We start from the raw sequence: 17,422 nt of genomic DNA, 5'->3' as shown, positions 1-17,422 counted from the left end.
CTTGTTTTATGTCGCCCTCTGGCGCCATTCACTGGGACTTTCAAAACAGACCACGAATGCGGTTGTGTTGGTATATAACATGCAATCTTTACGTAGGCTACTGGTGTTTTTACCTGTGCGTTTTAGCGTAAAATAGTAGCATGTATGCGATTTAAACCATAGTGAGGGTTTCAATGAGTCAAGAGAATTGAATTCTGAGTTTGAAAAAGCACCACACAAACTGTAATTATTTAAGTCTACGCACGTTTAAAGAAAGTGTGTATTTTCTTGACACAGGCCTCTGCTGCAGACATCGCTTCTTACTTTAATAACTGTTGGATGATAGAATTTATAGCGCACATTTTTAGGTAAACCTGACACAAAAAACATTTTTAAAAACCTTGATATAATCTGTGAATTAGTGTGCTGCCAGTTAATGTTCTTATGCGTCTGGTCCACATCGCAATAACTGTTCTTATATAGCATAACGTTATTTTTTTATCTGCTTCTGTCATTTGGATGATATGATCTCAAAGAGGGAGTGAATCAAACCGAACAGATACAGGAAAGTTATTATTATTATTATTATTATTATTATTATTATTATTATTATTATTATGTTTGTCTGCTTTAAAGGCAAACCGTTCGACGCATGATTGGATTTTAATTACCTGATATATCGACAAATGTGTTGAGTAACTTTGTGTAACTTCTTGGTTGTACGTCAATACAATGTATGTTTGACAATTTTCATATAGCCTACAATACTATTGTTTTAATCTGGATCGGTGTTGATCGTCTCGTATCTGTATGCGCAAATCTGGATTGAATGAATTTGCGGTATATTCGGCAAGCGTTTGCCCTTTGTCCCATAAACCCATTGTATACGACAGAGGAAACCCTGTGTATCGCAGGCCGCCATCTTGGATAGGCAGTCCCTTCAACCCAGGATAACCTGCAGATCCCTTCAGAGTCGGGGGATAATAAATAGAAAACCTAAAATACTCTGATCGCAACGGTAAGCAAGGATGAAACGCTTATAGCCGTTTTAAAGTGCTTGTGAGCGAAGGAGAACTGTCCGCACGCAGATGATCAGCTGACGTTGGCTGTTATCATGTAGATAGCTAGCTAGCGAGCTAACTTGTAGAAGGCTAACGTTGGGTTGGTAGCCTCATGATTGGTATGTAGCTACCTAGACTTTCTGATCTGGTAGAAAATTAGCTGGCTAGCTACTCATCCACTGGCATTGTCGAGAAAAGCACGGAGGAGGAGGAGTGACAACACCCGAATCACAATCTTTAATTATAAACCTTGGCTTAATAGGTAGGCTAACTATCGTTAGCTATCTTGCTTCTAATTATTGATTTTGTCAGCCGGTTATCGGGTGTAATTGATGGGGAATTTGCTACCTATCCTGCGTTGTGTGTTTACTTTCTTTTTTTTTCGAGCAGGTTGATAAACCCGTGTTTTGCGAAAAGGACATCTACGGTAGTTAGCTAGATAGCCAGGACGGTTAGCTTTCAGCTGGACACCAAGCCAGCTATCCGGAAGAGCGCAAACAGCCAGCTGCTTTTGATTTTTTTTGTTTGTAGTCAGGGTACAATGCTTAGTTACGAGACAATCGCCACAGCGGGGACTACAAAGGGATCCGATCTTTAAATGTTACTAGCGCTATTACTATGTAGCCAGAGTATATTGTTACACAGCATGTTGGTTGACACATTGTTTGCATTTTTCTAAGGAGCCGCCTGACAGTTGGCATTAGCTAGCTACCCCGCTAGCATTCGTTGAGAGCCGGTGTAGCTACCCAGTTAGCTGGAAAGCTACTCTGTGACAGAGTAATGGATATCCTGGAGGGCTAGGCCGTAGCCTTTGATGAGATTAGCTAGTTTTACTGTTTTCGCAATGGAAGTCTCCGTTGCCCCGATTAATCTGTGACATCGAGGACTGCCTCGCAGAAAGTCCAGGTAGCCACCCTCCTGTCTCGACCAGCTAGCCTGTATTGTTTTCTTAATAAGGATTGCTGGCCTTTCGGTAGGCAGGTAACTACTGTTCATCTACCAGAGTGTACTCTCTTGTACTTGTCACTTGAACCGTTCCTGTTTGAGAGTGTCATTTTGCCGTTTCATGCAAGTTGCTAGCTAGATGTATTGCATAACTAGCATTAGGGTGATCGCTGTTTTAAGTTAAAGTCCACTAAGCTAGCTGGCCAGCTACATTTTCATAGCATGCAGCTATCGTCGTGGAACCCTATTGCTAGCTTGTTGTTTACGTGTTTTTTTTCACGCTTCATTAGTTCCCTAGATCCCGCTCCAACTGCGGATCATCGTCTACCGCCGGCCTTCCCTGCCTGCCGAGGCCTGTGTGGTTAGCTTGGTAACTCGATGGCACAGGTTGGTTAATTTGAGGCGGTCGTTATCTCAGATGACACAGCAAGCAAGGCCTCGGCCCGATCAACCCTGGCACTGCATAATGCGCGAATAAACGTGATGCGTTTTCAGGCTTTGGTGTGGTAAGAATGGAGGCTACAGTCGACTCTGCCTGGTGTAAACGTTTGCCAGTTTTTAAGAGTGACAGATTTTTTTTCAAACGAATTCAAATTCAGCAATTCTGTCTCGCCTTAGACCCTCAACCTTCCGCGGGCTTGATTTTTTTTTGTTGAGTTTATTCACTGATATATTTGTATACAAACCGGCTCACTGGACCATCCCAGTAATTAGGCTAAAAATAAGTGAATCTGAATCACTGAGTTAAAGCGGCGCTCTGTTTAAAAAGCCGTGAGGATATGTGACGTTCCGTTACAGTAATGACAGAAATCTGTTTCTCTAAAGTAATATGTAGCAGATAAAAAAAAATCTACAGTTGGCTGCGTGACATGTCCTCTTAATAGCTTCACGGTATACATCTCTCAGATTATGGTCTGTCTTCATATAAAACAAGTCCTCTAAAATGTAATCAGTTTTTGCGAGATCCTTATTGAGGTTGTCATGACTGTAAAGCGACTAAATGGATCAGTGATGACCGTTTCAACTGAGAAAGTTATAAACATTCAGATGCTTAAGATGTTATTTCATCATAATATTAAGATTAAGAATGAAGGCTTTGTAAATGGTAATGGTTTACAGTAAGCTGTAAACTCTAGATATCTGAAAAAACTCATTGCTCGAAGTCTTTCTCTGAAGATTAGGCAGAGAAACTGAATGTAGTCTTTTCAGAAGGTCATACTGGATGGATGTTTCCTTGGATCAGAATAAGTGCAAGCCTACAGTCTCTGTCTCTTTCCCCCTTTTATAGTGTGTATATATACAGTGCTTGCAATAACAGGAAGGTGAGGGTACAGAGTGGTGTGGTCTTATCAATTTGTGTGTGTGTGTGTCTCCCTGAAATAACTGGACAGTCACATGCTCTCATCCTTATTGACCTTTTCAGGAAGGAGGAAGTTGTTTTTTTTTTTTTGGTGGGGTGGGGGGGGGGGGGGGGGTGGGGGGGGTTACAGCCAAAGGGACTTTAAGTCTGTGGGTAGACAGTTTAGACAGGAGGACATGCCCTCCTGTTTTTTCCTTTGTTTGTTTTATTTTGGTCTTTGTGCACGCATGGCAGCGTTTCAGAAGCGGCCGGGTGGAGGGGGGTCGTTCACACTGACCGGTGAACGGGATGAAGGCAGGGGGTCGGGCAGAGGGCTCGTGAGCGCGTCACCGCAGGGTTAGCAGGGCGGTTAAAGCCAGGTCAAGCCACGCTGTGACATTCGCTGGCTGGTGTCAAACGGGAACCGCGGTAGCAGCAGCAGCGGCGGCGGTGTGCGGACGGAGAGCACAGTTCCGCTTCGCCGCGGCCTCTTTGGCGGTCCTGACAGGATGCGTGGCAGTCGGGCCTGACTCCCACTCTAATAACCCCGCGGGGTTCCCGGGAGGGGGGTGCGAAATGTGGAAGAGGCCTCGGCAAACAAAAACGTGGCAGTCCTTCCGCTCTCTCTCTCGCCGTGTGACGCCCCGCTGCGTGTGGCGGTGAGCGGTGAAGCTCCGCACGCTCCGTTCTGCGTCTGGCTGGGCGTTCTCAGGGAGTGTGTGTCTGTGTCTCATTTTTTTGTTTCCTTCTTTTTTCCCCTTCTCTCGTTTACTTCTGTGAGTCTCGACTCGCTGACCAGTGTGTGGGAGTCCTATAGGCGGCGTTTTCATCGATGGGATGATTAACGCTGTGGACTTCAGAGCAGGATGGCATGGCTTAATCTGACGGCTTCAGACAGAGTTCAGTGGTACAGGTAAAGGGAGGGAAACCAGGAGGTTATGTGGAGCGATGTTAGGAGGGTACTCAAAATCACCCAGATGCAGTGTTATATTACGTTACATTATCCTCATTTAGCAGATGCTCTTATCCAGAGCGACTTACGTAGGACATAGTTTTATCCATTTACAGCTAGATATTTTGTGATGCCTTTGTGGGTTCAGTACCTTGAACCCATGGGTACAACAGCAGTGCCTCTGTTGGGAATTGAACCAGCAGGCTTTTGGTTACCAGTCCTGCTCCTTACCAGTACACCACACTGCTGCCCGGTGTTGACAGGGGCTCGAACGGAGCCAAACTGCAGCGAAAACCGTTCTGAAATAATAATGAGAAATGGTAGTCAGCAACATGCAGACGGTCTGAAGTGATATTATTCTGCAGCCGACAACAGAACCGTGCTCTGCTGTTGTTGGAAATGAAAGGCACCTTCTGTTTCTGTTGAAAATCGTTCTGCGTGTTGGATGAATGTGATTATCACAGCCATCAGACAGACAAAGCACTGGAAAACAGGTAGGTGCTCAGAGCAGCCATGCTTTATGCCAAAAAAGAGAGAGGACCAGACACCTAGATATTAAGGTGATTTTGTATTTTACTGTAGAGACATTGGCTTCTCAGACCTTCATCTAAGAGTCTGTATATTGTGTGTGTGTGTCCTTCTTTTGTTTTTGAGCCTATTTGATTTATTATGATTACACCCTATTCTTTAATGAAAGCCTCGTTAAAACAAAATGACTGGAGCTCAAGCAGTGACTCTTATGCTTGCTCCCCTTCTCTCCTTTTCGGCATTTTTTGGCAGTTTAGCCACTGTACTGTGAAGAGACACTGCACTGGTTTTGAGAACCATTAGCTTGGGGAAGTAACCCCCCCCCCCAATTACCCAGCTGTACTGCCACCGTCCTCTCCTGTATCTCCTTCTGCCCTGCCTCAATACTCCTTTCTCCCTTTATCTTCTCCTCAGCCTTCTTATTTCTCCTCCTCTCTCACGCAGACTTGCATTCATCCACCTGCTGAGCCGGACTTTTATTCTGACATGAAGACACTCTGCCCCCACATCTCCCCATTGTCTGATTTCTGTCTATGTCTCTCTCATCACAGTGTTTTTCCTCTCTTAGCCTTGGTTTGAATTATTGCTCTCTCTTCTCAGTTCAGCTTTTGCTGTCTGAAAGCGTGCGCCCGTAGAGATGAGATTAGCATCACTGGATAGACCTTTGGAAGGCACCTGATCCCCCGTGCTTTCTAGCTCGTTCCAGGTGAGGTCCCGAGGACGATCTTAATCAGACAGACTGGTTATGCTGGGCAGTGCAGTTTATGTGAGTGCCTGGAGTGAGCGACTGAATGTCCGCCTGTGAGGTGCTCCTCCTGTTATGTCAGTTTTTACATGACTTATTTGCTTATCACCTTCCCCTGTTCATCATGACCTAGAATGCAGTAGTACATCTTGCGTCCATGGAAACGCGTTTATACTAATATGTCTTTATCCCCTCCGGGATTCAGTCTGGCAACCCTCACGTTCAGAGCCCAGCGCTTTGTCCGTTATCCTTTGTCTGCATGTCAGACGTTCTTCAGTAGATCCTCGGGCTTCAGACTGAAACACTCTCTGTTCATCTGAGTAATAAGTAACGCTCAGGTAAACGCTGACCGGCGCTCCCGCGTTGTACAGTAACTGTGTTTGTTGGTTAATAGCTGCCAGCCTGGGGGTGTCTGACACTGGCGACCCTGGAAAATAAAGACACGTGATTGCAGCCCGGTTTTGACTCAACAGGATGAGCAGTGTAATGAGGTGGCACTGTGTTACCAGCACTGCACGGGTGACAGGTGCTCCTATAACGCTGGTGTGATGTCATGTGTTTATTCCTATGAAGTGTGTTGTTGTCTGTGTGTCTGTGTCTGTGTCTGTGTCTGTGTCTGTGTCTGTGTCTGTGTCTGTGTCTGTGTCTGTGTGTGTGTGTGTGTGTGTGTGTGTCTGCGTGGGTATGAATAGGATGTTGGCCTGTTTGTGGTGGTGATGTTATATTTTGTTTTGTTTTATTGTTTCCTTCACCTGCCCAGGGACTGCAGATGGAAATTAGCTAGCAGCTAAATCTGGTACACAGCATCTTTCCTCTTTTTGAGGTTTAATGTATTTTCTACATAGTCCCTGATATAAATAAGTTTAATAAATAAAATAAAGAAAATGTTTGTGACTGTGGTGGTACCCAGCCTGTCTCCCCCTGAGGTCCCTCCAGAGCATTCCCACCTATGTGCCTACAGATTTACTGCTTCCAGAGTTTGGAACGGAAGAGCTGATATCGCTGTGTGTGCACAGTGAAGATGAATGGCTCCCGTTAGGCAAACATGATGATTTATGTGTGTGTGTGTGTGTGTGTGCCTGTGCGCGTGCGCATGGAAGTAAAAGATTTATCATAATGTCTGCCTGTATTTTTGACTGTCAGTTTTGCGCCCTGAATATTTTCTCAATGAGTGTTTTCACAAGCCATTTCATTGGTTTTGTTTAGTTTTTTACAAGTCAGGAATAAGCATAATCACCAAACAACTGTGTGAAGCACTGTGCGTGTGTCCAGAGGTCAGGGTTTAAGCAGATTTTCCGCTGGCTCTTAAAAAGTATGGTCATTCAGAGAGCTTTAAACGTGTCCTCCGCCTTTGGGTAGCGGCCCTCTGTGAAATTTCAACACTCTCCTCGTGAGCCAGCAGGCTTTGTGAATACGGCTTTAGGAAACTCTGTAGTCTGTCACAGGCCTTAAGTATAGGTCATTACTGGGATTTTCAGTGCAGTCGGCTCTGTTCATTTGAAGTGTATAATTTCTGCAAATGATCTTGGACGTGTGCTCTTGACTGCGAATGGTTCAGTCAGACAGAGGCTGGGAAATTTAGCTTTGTAAAGTTGAAATAAAATTGGAATGACTCAGCCCAGGCCCTGTGTGCTTGATAGCAGCCTAATGCTTGACATCATCTCCAAACTCCGAGCGTGAAAGGGACAGAAAGGCTGAGTGTGTGTGAGATGTTGCTGTAGTTAACGTGTTTAAGTCAACATGCAAAACCATTGCATTTTATGTAGTTACGACAAGGCTACTCAATTCGTTTAAATCCAAGAACATTTAGTTGTTCGTGTTTGACCATGAGACAAGCATTTGATGACTTTGATTGGCATTCATTATGATTTGCCCAGCAGTATATGTGAAAGAGAACCCTTAAGCCACACAAACAACCAGTTAACTAATCAGTATGATTAATTCCCTCTGAGTGAATGTTGGTGAGTGAACACAGATCTCTTTGCAGTGAGGTATTATGAACACAGAGCTGGAGTTTCATACAGTGTTTTGGGTGGAAGGGAACCCAAACTATTATTGGCATATTGGATCTATAATTTAAATATCGGGTCTTGGGAGCTGCAGAATATTCAGATATGAAATTAATTTAAGGCCACATCTCTAGCAGATAGGATCCTGCTTTGCCCACACTTGTTTCCCGTATCGTTTTTACTGCGCATGTATTGTGCTGAGATGTTTGTTGTTGCTTATTTTTCCCGGTCTTTGTGGAGGATGTCGTTTGAAAGCCGTTGTGCAGTCTGTGTAACAGCAGGGGTCAGAAAGTCACAGTGGCGTTTAAATCCTTTTACCGTTGTCATGGGAGTGCAATAAGGGCTGGTTTGCTCTGAGGGCGTCCAGGGGTCTGTGGTCACCTGATCTCTCTGGCTTCCTCATGGCGCTTTCTGAAGCGGTGGAACAGCGTCTGCTTTTCCTAGGGAAACGTGGCTCGTCTCTACCTCTGCCTCTCACCTGAGTTTCCCATCAGCACCTGCAGCCACGCCCCCTGCAGACCCTCCCTGTGCCACGCCTTCTGCCACGCCCTCTGCTGCAGCTCTTTACTGCCTGGCTCAGCAGCGGAGATATCTCTGGTCGACTCCTCCCCGGTCACTTCCTTGTTTTAATCTCTGTTTTTTGTTTGTGTAAAATTCCCTCCTGTTGGATCTCGCTTCCTTTAACGTCCAAACCGCAGTCAGTGTCGGTTCCTGTCCCTGAAGTTCAGCCTGTCAGATCAGTCCTGAGAAATCACACCGACTCACTCGAAATCAATCTCATCTCAGGCTGGCTGTGCCAAAGCAAAAATGTCTAACCCCACCGTGCTTTAAGTTTTATATTTACCGTATTTATATATTTAATGTGTTCTTAATTATGTACACTTACGTGATTTAAGTAATTGAAGAGATGAATAGAATTATGTTTGAATAATTGATAGTTCCTCAGCTGTCTCTAATTAGAGTCGTGGCCCACCATCTCCTGCTCAGCTGTAGTGGCTGTTTTCAAACAGTGTGTTATCATTTGCAGTGGTGTGTTCCTCCATAACACATCACCAGCATGGTAAACCGGTTTAGCTGCTCTCATAGTCCATTTCTTCCCGGCACTGAGCTCATTCCTGTTGATATTACGTGTGAGGTGATGCAGGTACTGAGGAAGGCAGCAGAGAGAGAAACCCAGCTGGAGGAAGAAGCCTGTTATTAATCAGCATGTTCTGTCATGTAAATGAGCTACGAGGTTCACTCATCGCAGAGGCCCTGAATCACAGGTGTACATCCACCGCGCTGGTTCAGGAAAGGTGTGACTCAAAGGGAGTGCCCAGGTGTGCGGTTACCTGAAGTCATTCTTCATACAGTTAGGTTTTGTGATTTGAAGTCCTGCGTACTCGCCCACCACAGGGGTGTTAACATTTGAATGCAGAGACACTGGGAATCGGCCTGTCTTCGCTCAGATTTACGGCAGCTGCATTATTGTCTAATGGCTGTTTTTGCATCTGTTTTCTTTCAGAGCCAAAATGGCCACCGCTCCATACAACTATTCCTACATCTTCAAATACATCATCATTGGTAAGTGTGAAAGATGAGACCTCATCCACAGATGTGTGCCAGTCACCTCCCGACTTTCTACTGAGCCAGGATGGATGGGTGCTGTCCCTGGTGTCTCCTGTCATTGGAAAGTGCTTTTAGGAGACTTGTAAATAACACTGACACTGGTGTCAGACACAGCACTCCTCACACATACAGACCGTGGCACTTAGTCACTGTATGTCTGCTGATTTGTGCAGATAATCCAGTGAGTAAAAATTCAGCATTCCTGTGCAGTCAGTGTGGTATTGAACACCGTGCTGAGAACAGTGTAATTATGGGTAAATAACTGCCGCAGCCTTCGCGGTGATGCTGTTCGGAGCTGCGGTCTTTCCTCCTTGTTCAGCGGTCCATGCACCATGTTCCAGAACACCGTTCCCAGTGGCAGTGTTCTGTTGTAACTCTGTGATGTCATAGCTCCCAGACGGCATTCTCTCTGCTGCAGGGGTGATGCTGGTGGTGTGGGGGAGCCGAGTGAAGCCGTGGTCTGGTGGCCAGCTGCAGACTGCAGCCCATACATTTTTAATAAAAGATGCATCTAGATTTCATTTTACTGTCCCAGCCGTGTCTGCAGAGTGTTGCAGAGACCCGCAGTGACACAGCAACGCCAGAGCAGTTTTAGCGTGCCTGCCTTCAGCATGCAATCAAAGTGCCTTTCAGTGGAGTCGAGTGGAATCGCAGGGCTCCTCCTAATTACCCCGCTGCAGATGACCCCCACCGTCTCCCCTGACTGTGTTTTAAATTCAATGTACCTATGATTACACTGCGACTAACGTCTCCTCTCTCTCTGCCGCTCCACAGGGGACATGGGGGTGGGGAAGTCCTGTTTGCTCCATCAGTTCACAGAAAAGAAATGTAAGTACAGCCGTCTGCCCATGTGATGGAAGCATCTGACGAGCGCATTACAAAATGTTGCCCATTTTTCTCAGTGTTTGGGGTCAGTCTGTGGGCGTAAAGCTGTCTGAGGTGGAGTGGGCTCTGGCTGAATCAGCACTGAGCCAATCAGCCACTAAGTCATTCCATGTCAGATGATCTAGGGAGTAGAGGTTCTGATGCCAGCTGTGTCAGAACTCTGATCAGACGTATCAGACGGTACACGGTGATGAAACTTTTTTTTATGGAAATGTTTATTGATTGCCTGGATAAAGTAATTTGTTTTAAATAATGTTAAAATTACAGGGCTTAGAGGCATAAAACTAGCTTTTTGTTATTGATTTGGATTCATTGAGCCCTTAAATGTTACATTACAGACCATTATCGCATATTGTTATATTACTAGAACCAAGGCAAATCCGAACACAGTTCTTAAATGACGGTTCGTAAATAATTAATTTTTACAAGTTACATCAGAAACCCAAGATGTCTGACTTGTTCAAAATATATTTACTTTTGTCTGTCCAACAACTACACAAAAAAAAACAGCTGGGACACGTCTCGTCAGGGGTGATAGAATGACAGGAAGCTCTGAGATGGTGGGGTGTGGAGCCCGCTCTTTCTGAGATGGAATGACCCGCTGCTGTTCTGGGCATCTCTTCACTTGCAGCGTGTCACTCCTGGCCGGTTTCCGCGCTCCGCTGTGTGAGTGCAGGCACTATAGATGCACAGCTCACTATTCACCAGGCCCGCCCTCTGCCTCTGTTTGCCCAGAGCACAAGAGGAGCTCACTATTCACCAGGCCCGCCCTCTGCCTCTGTTTGCCCAGAGCACAAGAGGAGCTCACTATTCACCAGGCCCGCCCTCTGCCTCTGTTTGCCCAGAGCACAAGAGGAGCTCACTATTCACCAGGCCCGCCCTCTGCCTCTGTTTGCCCAGAGCACAAGAGGAGCTCACTATTCACCAGGCCTGCCCTCTGCCTCTGTTTGCCCAGAGCACAAGAGGAGCTCACTATTCACCAGGCCTGCCCTCTGCCTCTGTTTGCCCAGAGCACAAGAGGAGCTCACTATTCACCAGGCCTGCCCTCTGCCTCTGTTTGCCCAGAGCACAAGAGGAGCTCACTATTCACCAGGCCCGCCCTCTCTGCCTCTGTTTGCCCAGAGCACAAGAGGCCACAGAAACCGTGGCACAGACAGGGGCTTTGTTACTGCAGAGTCTCAGGTTGGGAGCTGAGTGCTTCCTGTTTACAGCGGGGATAGGTTACTGGATGCTGGCTGGGAACTCTCAAAGTGAAGAAAACTGTCTTTGTATTGGTGAAAATAGCCTGGCACCGTGGGTATCGATCGGTTCTAATGGACAGGTCTCATTGATTATCTCTCTAAAGCTTGTGAAAGGAATAGCACCCAGAACACAACCTTTACAGTGGCTGGCTCCTCTCAGCTGTTCAGTGCTCCTCCCCTGATTTATCATGATTTTGTGCTGGAGCCGCCCCCTCTGGGGTGGCCCGTCCCGTCCCCATGCTCATCCTGCCCCCCCTTGGAGCAACGGTGCACGTGGCCGTGACATGGCTGTCCCAACCGTGACTCCGGAGAGGGGACTTTAAATACAGTAATCGGAGGAATAGGAGGTTCACTAGCACAGTGAGGACAACTCAGATCTCTCTCTCTCTTACACACACATACACACACACACACACACACACACACACACACACACACAGAGGTGATCAAAGCCGGGAGTGACATCTGAGAACAGAACGCTCTCACTGCTGTGTTGACGGTCTGTGCTGTGTTTTATATGCTGACACTGTCAGTTGCAGTACTTCCTTCCTGAATCCTCATCTGTGGGGGTTTCTGACACACTGCTTCTCTGTTGATTTTTTAAGACTGCTCACCTCCACCCTTCTGTAGGATAGTTCCAATGGAAGGAGTACTATTTGCTGAAAACACTGTCATTTGTTCCTAACCAAACTTTTAAGTCACCCATGTAGTGTGGAGGTTATACTTACATTACATTATATTACATTCATTTAGCACATGCTCTTATCCAGATCGACTTCCAGCACAAAAAAACAGAAGCGTATCCATTCACGTTGAATGACCAATAGTGTCATACCAGGCTAACAGCACTGCAAGACCAGTGCTTGTGAGTGTGAGTGTAACACTATTCCAGCGCTGCCACAAGTTAATTTGTGCAACCTGACCAGACAGCCTAGAAACTAAGGGAAGCCAAGTATACGGACAAGACTTGGTCACGCAAGACGACAGAGGGAATCGGGGGAAGGTGACAGAGAGGAGAGAAAGGTGGATGCCACGGAATCTGTAAAAAGTTTGGTGAACGAATCAAGGGGCGGGAGAGAAGTGAGGAACTGTGGAAGAAATACTGTTTGAATATTCTGCATTAGCTGAGCCTCTGTTAGATTTTGCAGGTGTGATTGCTATGTGAAGCTGCTGAAGGTTAGTCCAGCAGTGATATATACCCATATCATGGTGTGTAAAAAAAAACAAAAGCCCCCTTTTGGGAGCGACATCACGGCCTCGGTTCCCGTTGAGCTGACAGAGCGGCCTTTCCCCCGCAGTCATGGCGGACTGCCCCCACACGATCGGAGTGGAGTTTGGCACCAGGATAATCGAGGTCAGCAGCCAGAAGATCAAGCTGCAGATCTGGGACACGGCGGGACAGGAGCGCTTCCGGGCCGTCACACGCAGCTACTACAGGGGGGCCGCGGGGGCGCTCATGGTCTATGACATCACCAGGTAGGCCCCGCCCACCGTTCCTCCCACAGTGCCGCTCACAGCACACCATAGCCCACCGCCGAGTGCTGTAGGCTGGCAGGGTTCTGTCCTTGGATTGTGACGACTGTTCTTAGAGATGCATTTGGTCTGATGTTGTCATGTAATGGCTTACGGTAGACATTGTGACAAAGAGACGTGGAGCATCCTTCTTTTCTTTTTCTAGCAGTTTTAGATTCTCTGTCCTCTTGGGCAGCTGCTTAGTAGCAGTTTTTAGTGTGTATTTTTAATTTGTTTCTGGCACTCGTTAGCATGGGCAGCACACTCAAACCCTGAATAAAACCCTCCTTCTTTGGGCCTTGTTTGCTAACAAATACCCAGCACAACACAAACACGGTGCCGCGCCTCCATTTTTCCCTCTGGAACGGTAATTGAATCGCAGACTCTGCTCCGGTGGATTAGCGGGGCTTACGTCTGTGGAAGTGGAGCGTAGATTAGTTACGCAATCGAATTTCCTCCCCGCGGCGTTTCGAGAGGAAGCCTTAAGCTCGCCGTTCCTCGCCTGACCTCAAGAGACCGTGCTCTCCTCTCCAAAACAAACATGGCCTGTTCCTCTCTGCCTCCGCCCTCCCTCCACCTGCCCCCTCCCTCTGCGAACACCTTTCCTGCGCCTCACAGAAACAGACTGTTGGATTTCTGTCACACCCCATGTTACCCCCCCTCCGCAAACCCGCTGATGGTGATTACCGTGATGTAGCCGAGTGCTGTGTGTAAAACAGCTTCCAGACCAGGTGGCCGAACACCATCTGGATCGTACCATTGCTGTCGCACCGAGGGCTGTGCACCAATTCATGACGATGTGTCAGACACTGAGGGGTTTTTATGGAATGAGTGTGTGCGTTTTATGAATGAATGTATGCATTCTGTAAGTAGTAATGTTGAACAGGTTTATAGTAGAGAGGTTGTTTAAGGTAGAGAGGTTAATCTTTTTTTTTTCCTGTAAACCTGATACCTGTTAGCCTGCTCAGTAACAGGATGACTGAACGGAGAAGGTCAGTGAGGTAAAACAGACTGTTCCTGTAGCACCTGGGGATCCATTCCCTTTAACTGCTCTGACCGCTGTAAATTCTGAATAATGTGCTTGAGTTTTAAATTACTACTTTTCTTTCCTCTTACTCCTCGAGAATTCATTCATTGCCACTGAATGCAGATAATGAAAATGATTGTCTATAGTACAGACAACAGTGTGGGACTTAAATGAACTGTTTATTCATGTAAAGGATAGCCCCACCCCTCATGCAGCAAATTAGCCATTTTTATTCATTGTTATCCTCTGTCCATCATGGAAGCGGGGTGTGGATTGGCCTGGCCTGTTGTCATAGTAATAAGCCCCTCCCCTCTCTTCATGTGTTCCACAGGAGAAGCACGTACAACCACCTCAGCAGCTGGCTGACCGACGCCCGAAACCTCACCAACCCCAACACTGTGAGTACCAACCGCACGCGGCTCGATCGTAACCGCTCTCAGTGTGGGTCACATAGCACAGCAGGCACCAGCCCCAAAACTGAGTACTGACCACACACGGTTCAGCTGCAACCGCTCTCTCAGTATGGGTCAGGTAGCACAGCCAGAAACAGCCCCAACACTGAGTACTGACCACACACGGTTCAGCTGCAACCACTCTCTCAGTATGGGTCACATAGCACAGCCAGGAACAACCCCAACACTGAGTACTGACCACACAGGGTTTGACCACAGCCACTCTCAGTGTGGGTCAGGAGGTACAGCCGTCAGCCTCAGTTCAGATTCTGAGCCTCTGATTCAGATTCATGTCTCTTAGCCATGGCGTGGGACTGGAATTGGATCCCAGCTGGACCTCTGTCACTTTGGGGTGGCAGTGAGCACCTCAGGGGGGTGTTGCATGGACCCAGAACAAGAAGCTGGCGTAGACTCCTGCCTTGAGCTTGTTCTGCTGGATCCCTGATGTAAAATCAGAGTGATAGAAAATCTGCACTGGAATTTATTGTAGGTTATACATCTGCAAGCACCAACTGTGCTGCTATAATTCACACTAAAATTCATATGATGTTTTATCCATTCAGTTCAGGGGAAGTAAATAAAATATTTGGGACATCCTGCTCTGATACGCCTTCCTTGTTCTAGAAAAGTCTGCTGTCTAAATATGTTAGGATCTGCTCCTCTCTTGTGGGTAATGCAGCCACCCAGCCAGTCGGTGCTGGTGGTTGGGTCTGTTGAATGGAGGAGCAGCTGTCTGCAACAGAGTGAGAGTGGGAGCCGTATGGTGGGAGTGAGGAGTGGAGGGAGAATGTGTGGCTCCCGTCCCGGCTGTGTGTCTGAGAGCAGGAGGACAGTGGGCCGGGAGGCCGTCCAGGGAGAGGCTGGCAGGCCGGTGGATGCAGGTCTAAACCTCACAGGGGGGAGATGGAGAGGCTGACGGCCTGGGGTTACTCAGTCTGAATCCATGGGGTAGGTAGGGTTTGGATGAGAGAGGGATATGTCCTTCAGCAGGTCAGAATACAGTGCTGCAGACACCTGTGTTTGTGCAGGTGCGTTAGTGCAAATGAAGGTGTCAGTCAAGAGTGTCCACACTGACCTCAGAACAGCACGTGTGTTTCCTGGGTGGTTGGTTACCTGACGCAGGTCGGCTCTCTCTCCAGGTGATCATCCTCATAGGTAACAAAGCAGACCTGGAGGCGCAGCGGGACGTGACTTACGAGGAGGCCAAGCAGTTTGCCGAGGAGAACGGTAAGAGCTCCGCCGGAGAGCGATCGCTGCAGATGGTGTAGGAGTTGCCACTGTGAGAGATTCAGACAGGTTCCAATCAAGCGTGCTTTATTGAGGAGAGTAAATGATGATCACGATGTACAGGTACACCAGGTACCACAAGGCAGGGCGAATACGGAGAAATGTTATAGAGTGAGTGTCTCTGTACTCCACTGTACTCGCCATGATGGTCCAGCCACAGCATAAACACAAAGAGGTGGATAAAACTAATTACTCTCCTAATACTACAGCAGGGGTGACTGTTATACCAAAGCATAGACCAGATGGTTTCCTTTATACAGAAACCCCTGCAGACTGTCAATGTGCCCTCCTGAGACACCAGGTTCCATTGTCTGCAAACCAGTTTAACTTGAACATTTAGGGAGATTGAGCAAATTATATAGTCTGTATTCCTTACAATGGTCATGTCACTAATAACCTGTACAAACTGTTTAAGAGGTAGGAGGAGCCTGCTAATAAGACCCCCAGTTTAGCGGACACAACTGTTTTTTGCCACTGGGGGGGGGATCGAAGGGTGCAGACGGTGTACAGGGTGTAGAGGAGGGAGGCCTGCAGCTCTCAGGGGTGGGGGTATTGTAGTGTTCTGCAGCCTGCACCTGCTTTCTGACACCAGCCTGTTTTTCCTCTTCCCCTCCTCCAGGCCTGCTGTTCCTGGAGGCCAGTGCAAAAACGTGAGTGTTCTTCCTCTCCTAACGCAGGTCGTTCACCTGTGAAATACAGCTGCATTTGAAAGGCTTGACTCCTAGGGCGGTAACCCTGCTCTTCACGCCCGTCTCCGTCCGTCTGTCTGTCCGTCCCGCAGGGGGGAGAACGTGGAGGACGCCTTCCTGGAGGCGGCGAAGAAGATCTACCAGAACATCCAGGACGGCAGCCTGGATCTGAATGCCGCCGAGTCGGGGGTGCAGCATAAGCCCTCGGCCCCCCAGGGAGGCCGGCTAACCAGTGAACCACAGCCCCAGAGGGAAGGGTGTGGCTGCTAATGACCACCTCCCACCTCCCCTCCCACTCTGACCCCGCCCCCCTCCGCCCAGGGGCCCCGCCCGCCCCACCCCGCAGGGCAGCGTGGGGCGTGGGGGGTGGGGGGGACAAGGGGCGGGCTCGGCTCTCCATCCTCCACTTCTCTCTCCCTCTGTCAGTCACCCTCCCCTTCCCCTCTCACACAATCCTCCTCTCCTGTCCGGCTGTCCATCAACTCTCCCGACTCCACCCACCCACTCTAGCCCCACCCATCACACCCCCCGGACACACCCCCTGCACTGTACTGTTCAGTACCACTCATCTCTGTGGGATCTGGGTTCCAATTAAGTATAACCGAGCAACTGAAACATTCAACAACAAAAAGGAAGGCTTTTTATTTTTACTTTGTAGTTATTATATATCTATATATCAAGTTCATCCATGAAATTTGAAAAGCAACCCAGTTGAGTAGACAGATGACACACAGTTCAAATGCACTCTCTTTCTCTCTCCATCACCCCTGCATGGTGTCACTTAGGATTATTTTAACTTTAAATTAAACTGAAATGTAAATGGTTCTCCTTTGCTATACTGTACGATATAGAGGGAACTCTTAGAGAGCAGGAAATGATGAAATATATATAACGCAGCCACGCCCCTTGTCCTGTGTCAGGCAGTGGCATCAGTCAGAAGTGTGTGTGTGTGAGTGTGAGAGTGTGTGCGCTGGTGCCATCTCCCTTCCGGAGTGTGTGCGGTCCACCTCACGGCTGCCACACACACCCGGACATCCGCTCCGCTCACAGGTCAGCTGGCGTGCCCCACAGCCTGGTATCCGTGACAACACGATGAGGCTGAGCGCCTTTTCTCTTTGCACTGTGGGGTTCAGCCACAAGGTGGCGCCACTAGTGTGGCAGAT

General features: G+C 47.9%; 1 protein-coding gene across 2 annotated transcripts; it reads left to right on the top strand.

Annotated features, from left to right (window-relative positions):
- The first annotated feature begins 876 nt into the window (after positions 1-876).
- On the top strand, positions 877-16,576 carry LOC118777695 (ras-related protein Rab-14-like). Of its 2 annotated transcripts, none has more exons than XM_036528804.1 (8): positions 877-997; positions 9,063-9,121; positions 9,941-9,994; positions 12,591-12,768; positions 14,163-14,229; positions 15,423-15,510; positions 16,190-16,220; positions 16,352-16,576. In XM_036528804.1, the coding sequence occupies exons 2-8, from the start codon at positions 9,070-9,072 to the stop codon at positions 16,527-16,529; spliced, it is 648 nt and encodes a 215-aa protein (XP_036384697.1). In that variant the 5' UTR covers positions 877-997; positions 9,063-9,069; the 3' UTR covers positions 16,530-16,576. The 2 variants fall into 2 exon arrangements, with proteins under 2 accessions (XP_036384697.1, XP_036384698.1); XM_036528805.1 differs by lacking the exon at positions 877-997 and adding an exon at positions 1,141-1,302.
- Positions 16,577-17,422: the final 846 nt, after the last annotated feature.

This window comes from Megalops cyprinoides, chromosome 5, assembly GCF_013368585.1.
Source record: "Megalops cyprinoides isolate fMegCyp1 chromosome 5, fMegCyp1.pri, whole genome shotgun sequence".
NCBI classification, from domain to species: domain Eukaryota; kingdom Metazoa; phylum Chordata; class Actinopteri; order Elopiformes; family Megalopidae; genus Megalops; species Megalops cyprinoides.
The sequence above is the reverse complement of the archived record's forward strand: the minus strand, read 5'-3'. Positions and strand labels throughout refer to the sequence as shown.

Bases quoted from the DNA above. Each gene is read 5' to 3' on its own strand.
- LOC118777695 (XM_036528804.1), top strand. From the start codon at position 9,070: ATGGCCACCGCTCCATACAACTATTCCTACATCTTCAAATACATCATC. The intron at 9,122-9,940 runs GTAAGTGTGAAA...GCCGCTCCACAG, and splicing joins CTTCAAATACATCATCATTG to GGGACATGGGGGTGGGGAAG. The intron at 15,511-16,189 runs GTAAGAGCTCCG...CCCCTCCTCCAG, and splicing joins GCAGTTTGCCGAGGAGAACG to GCCTGCTGTTCCTGGAGGCC.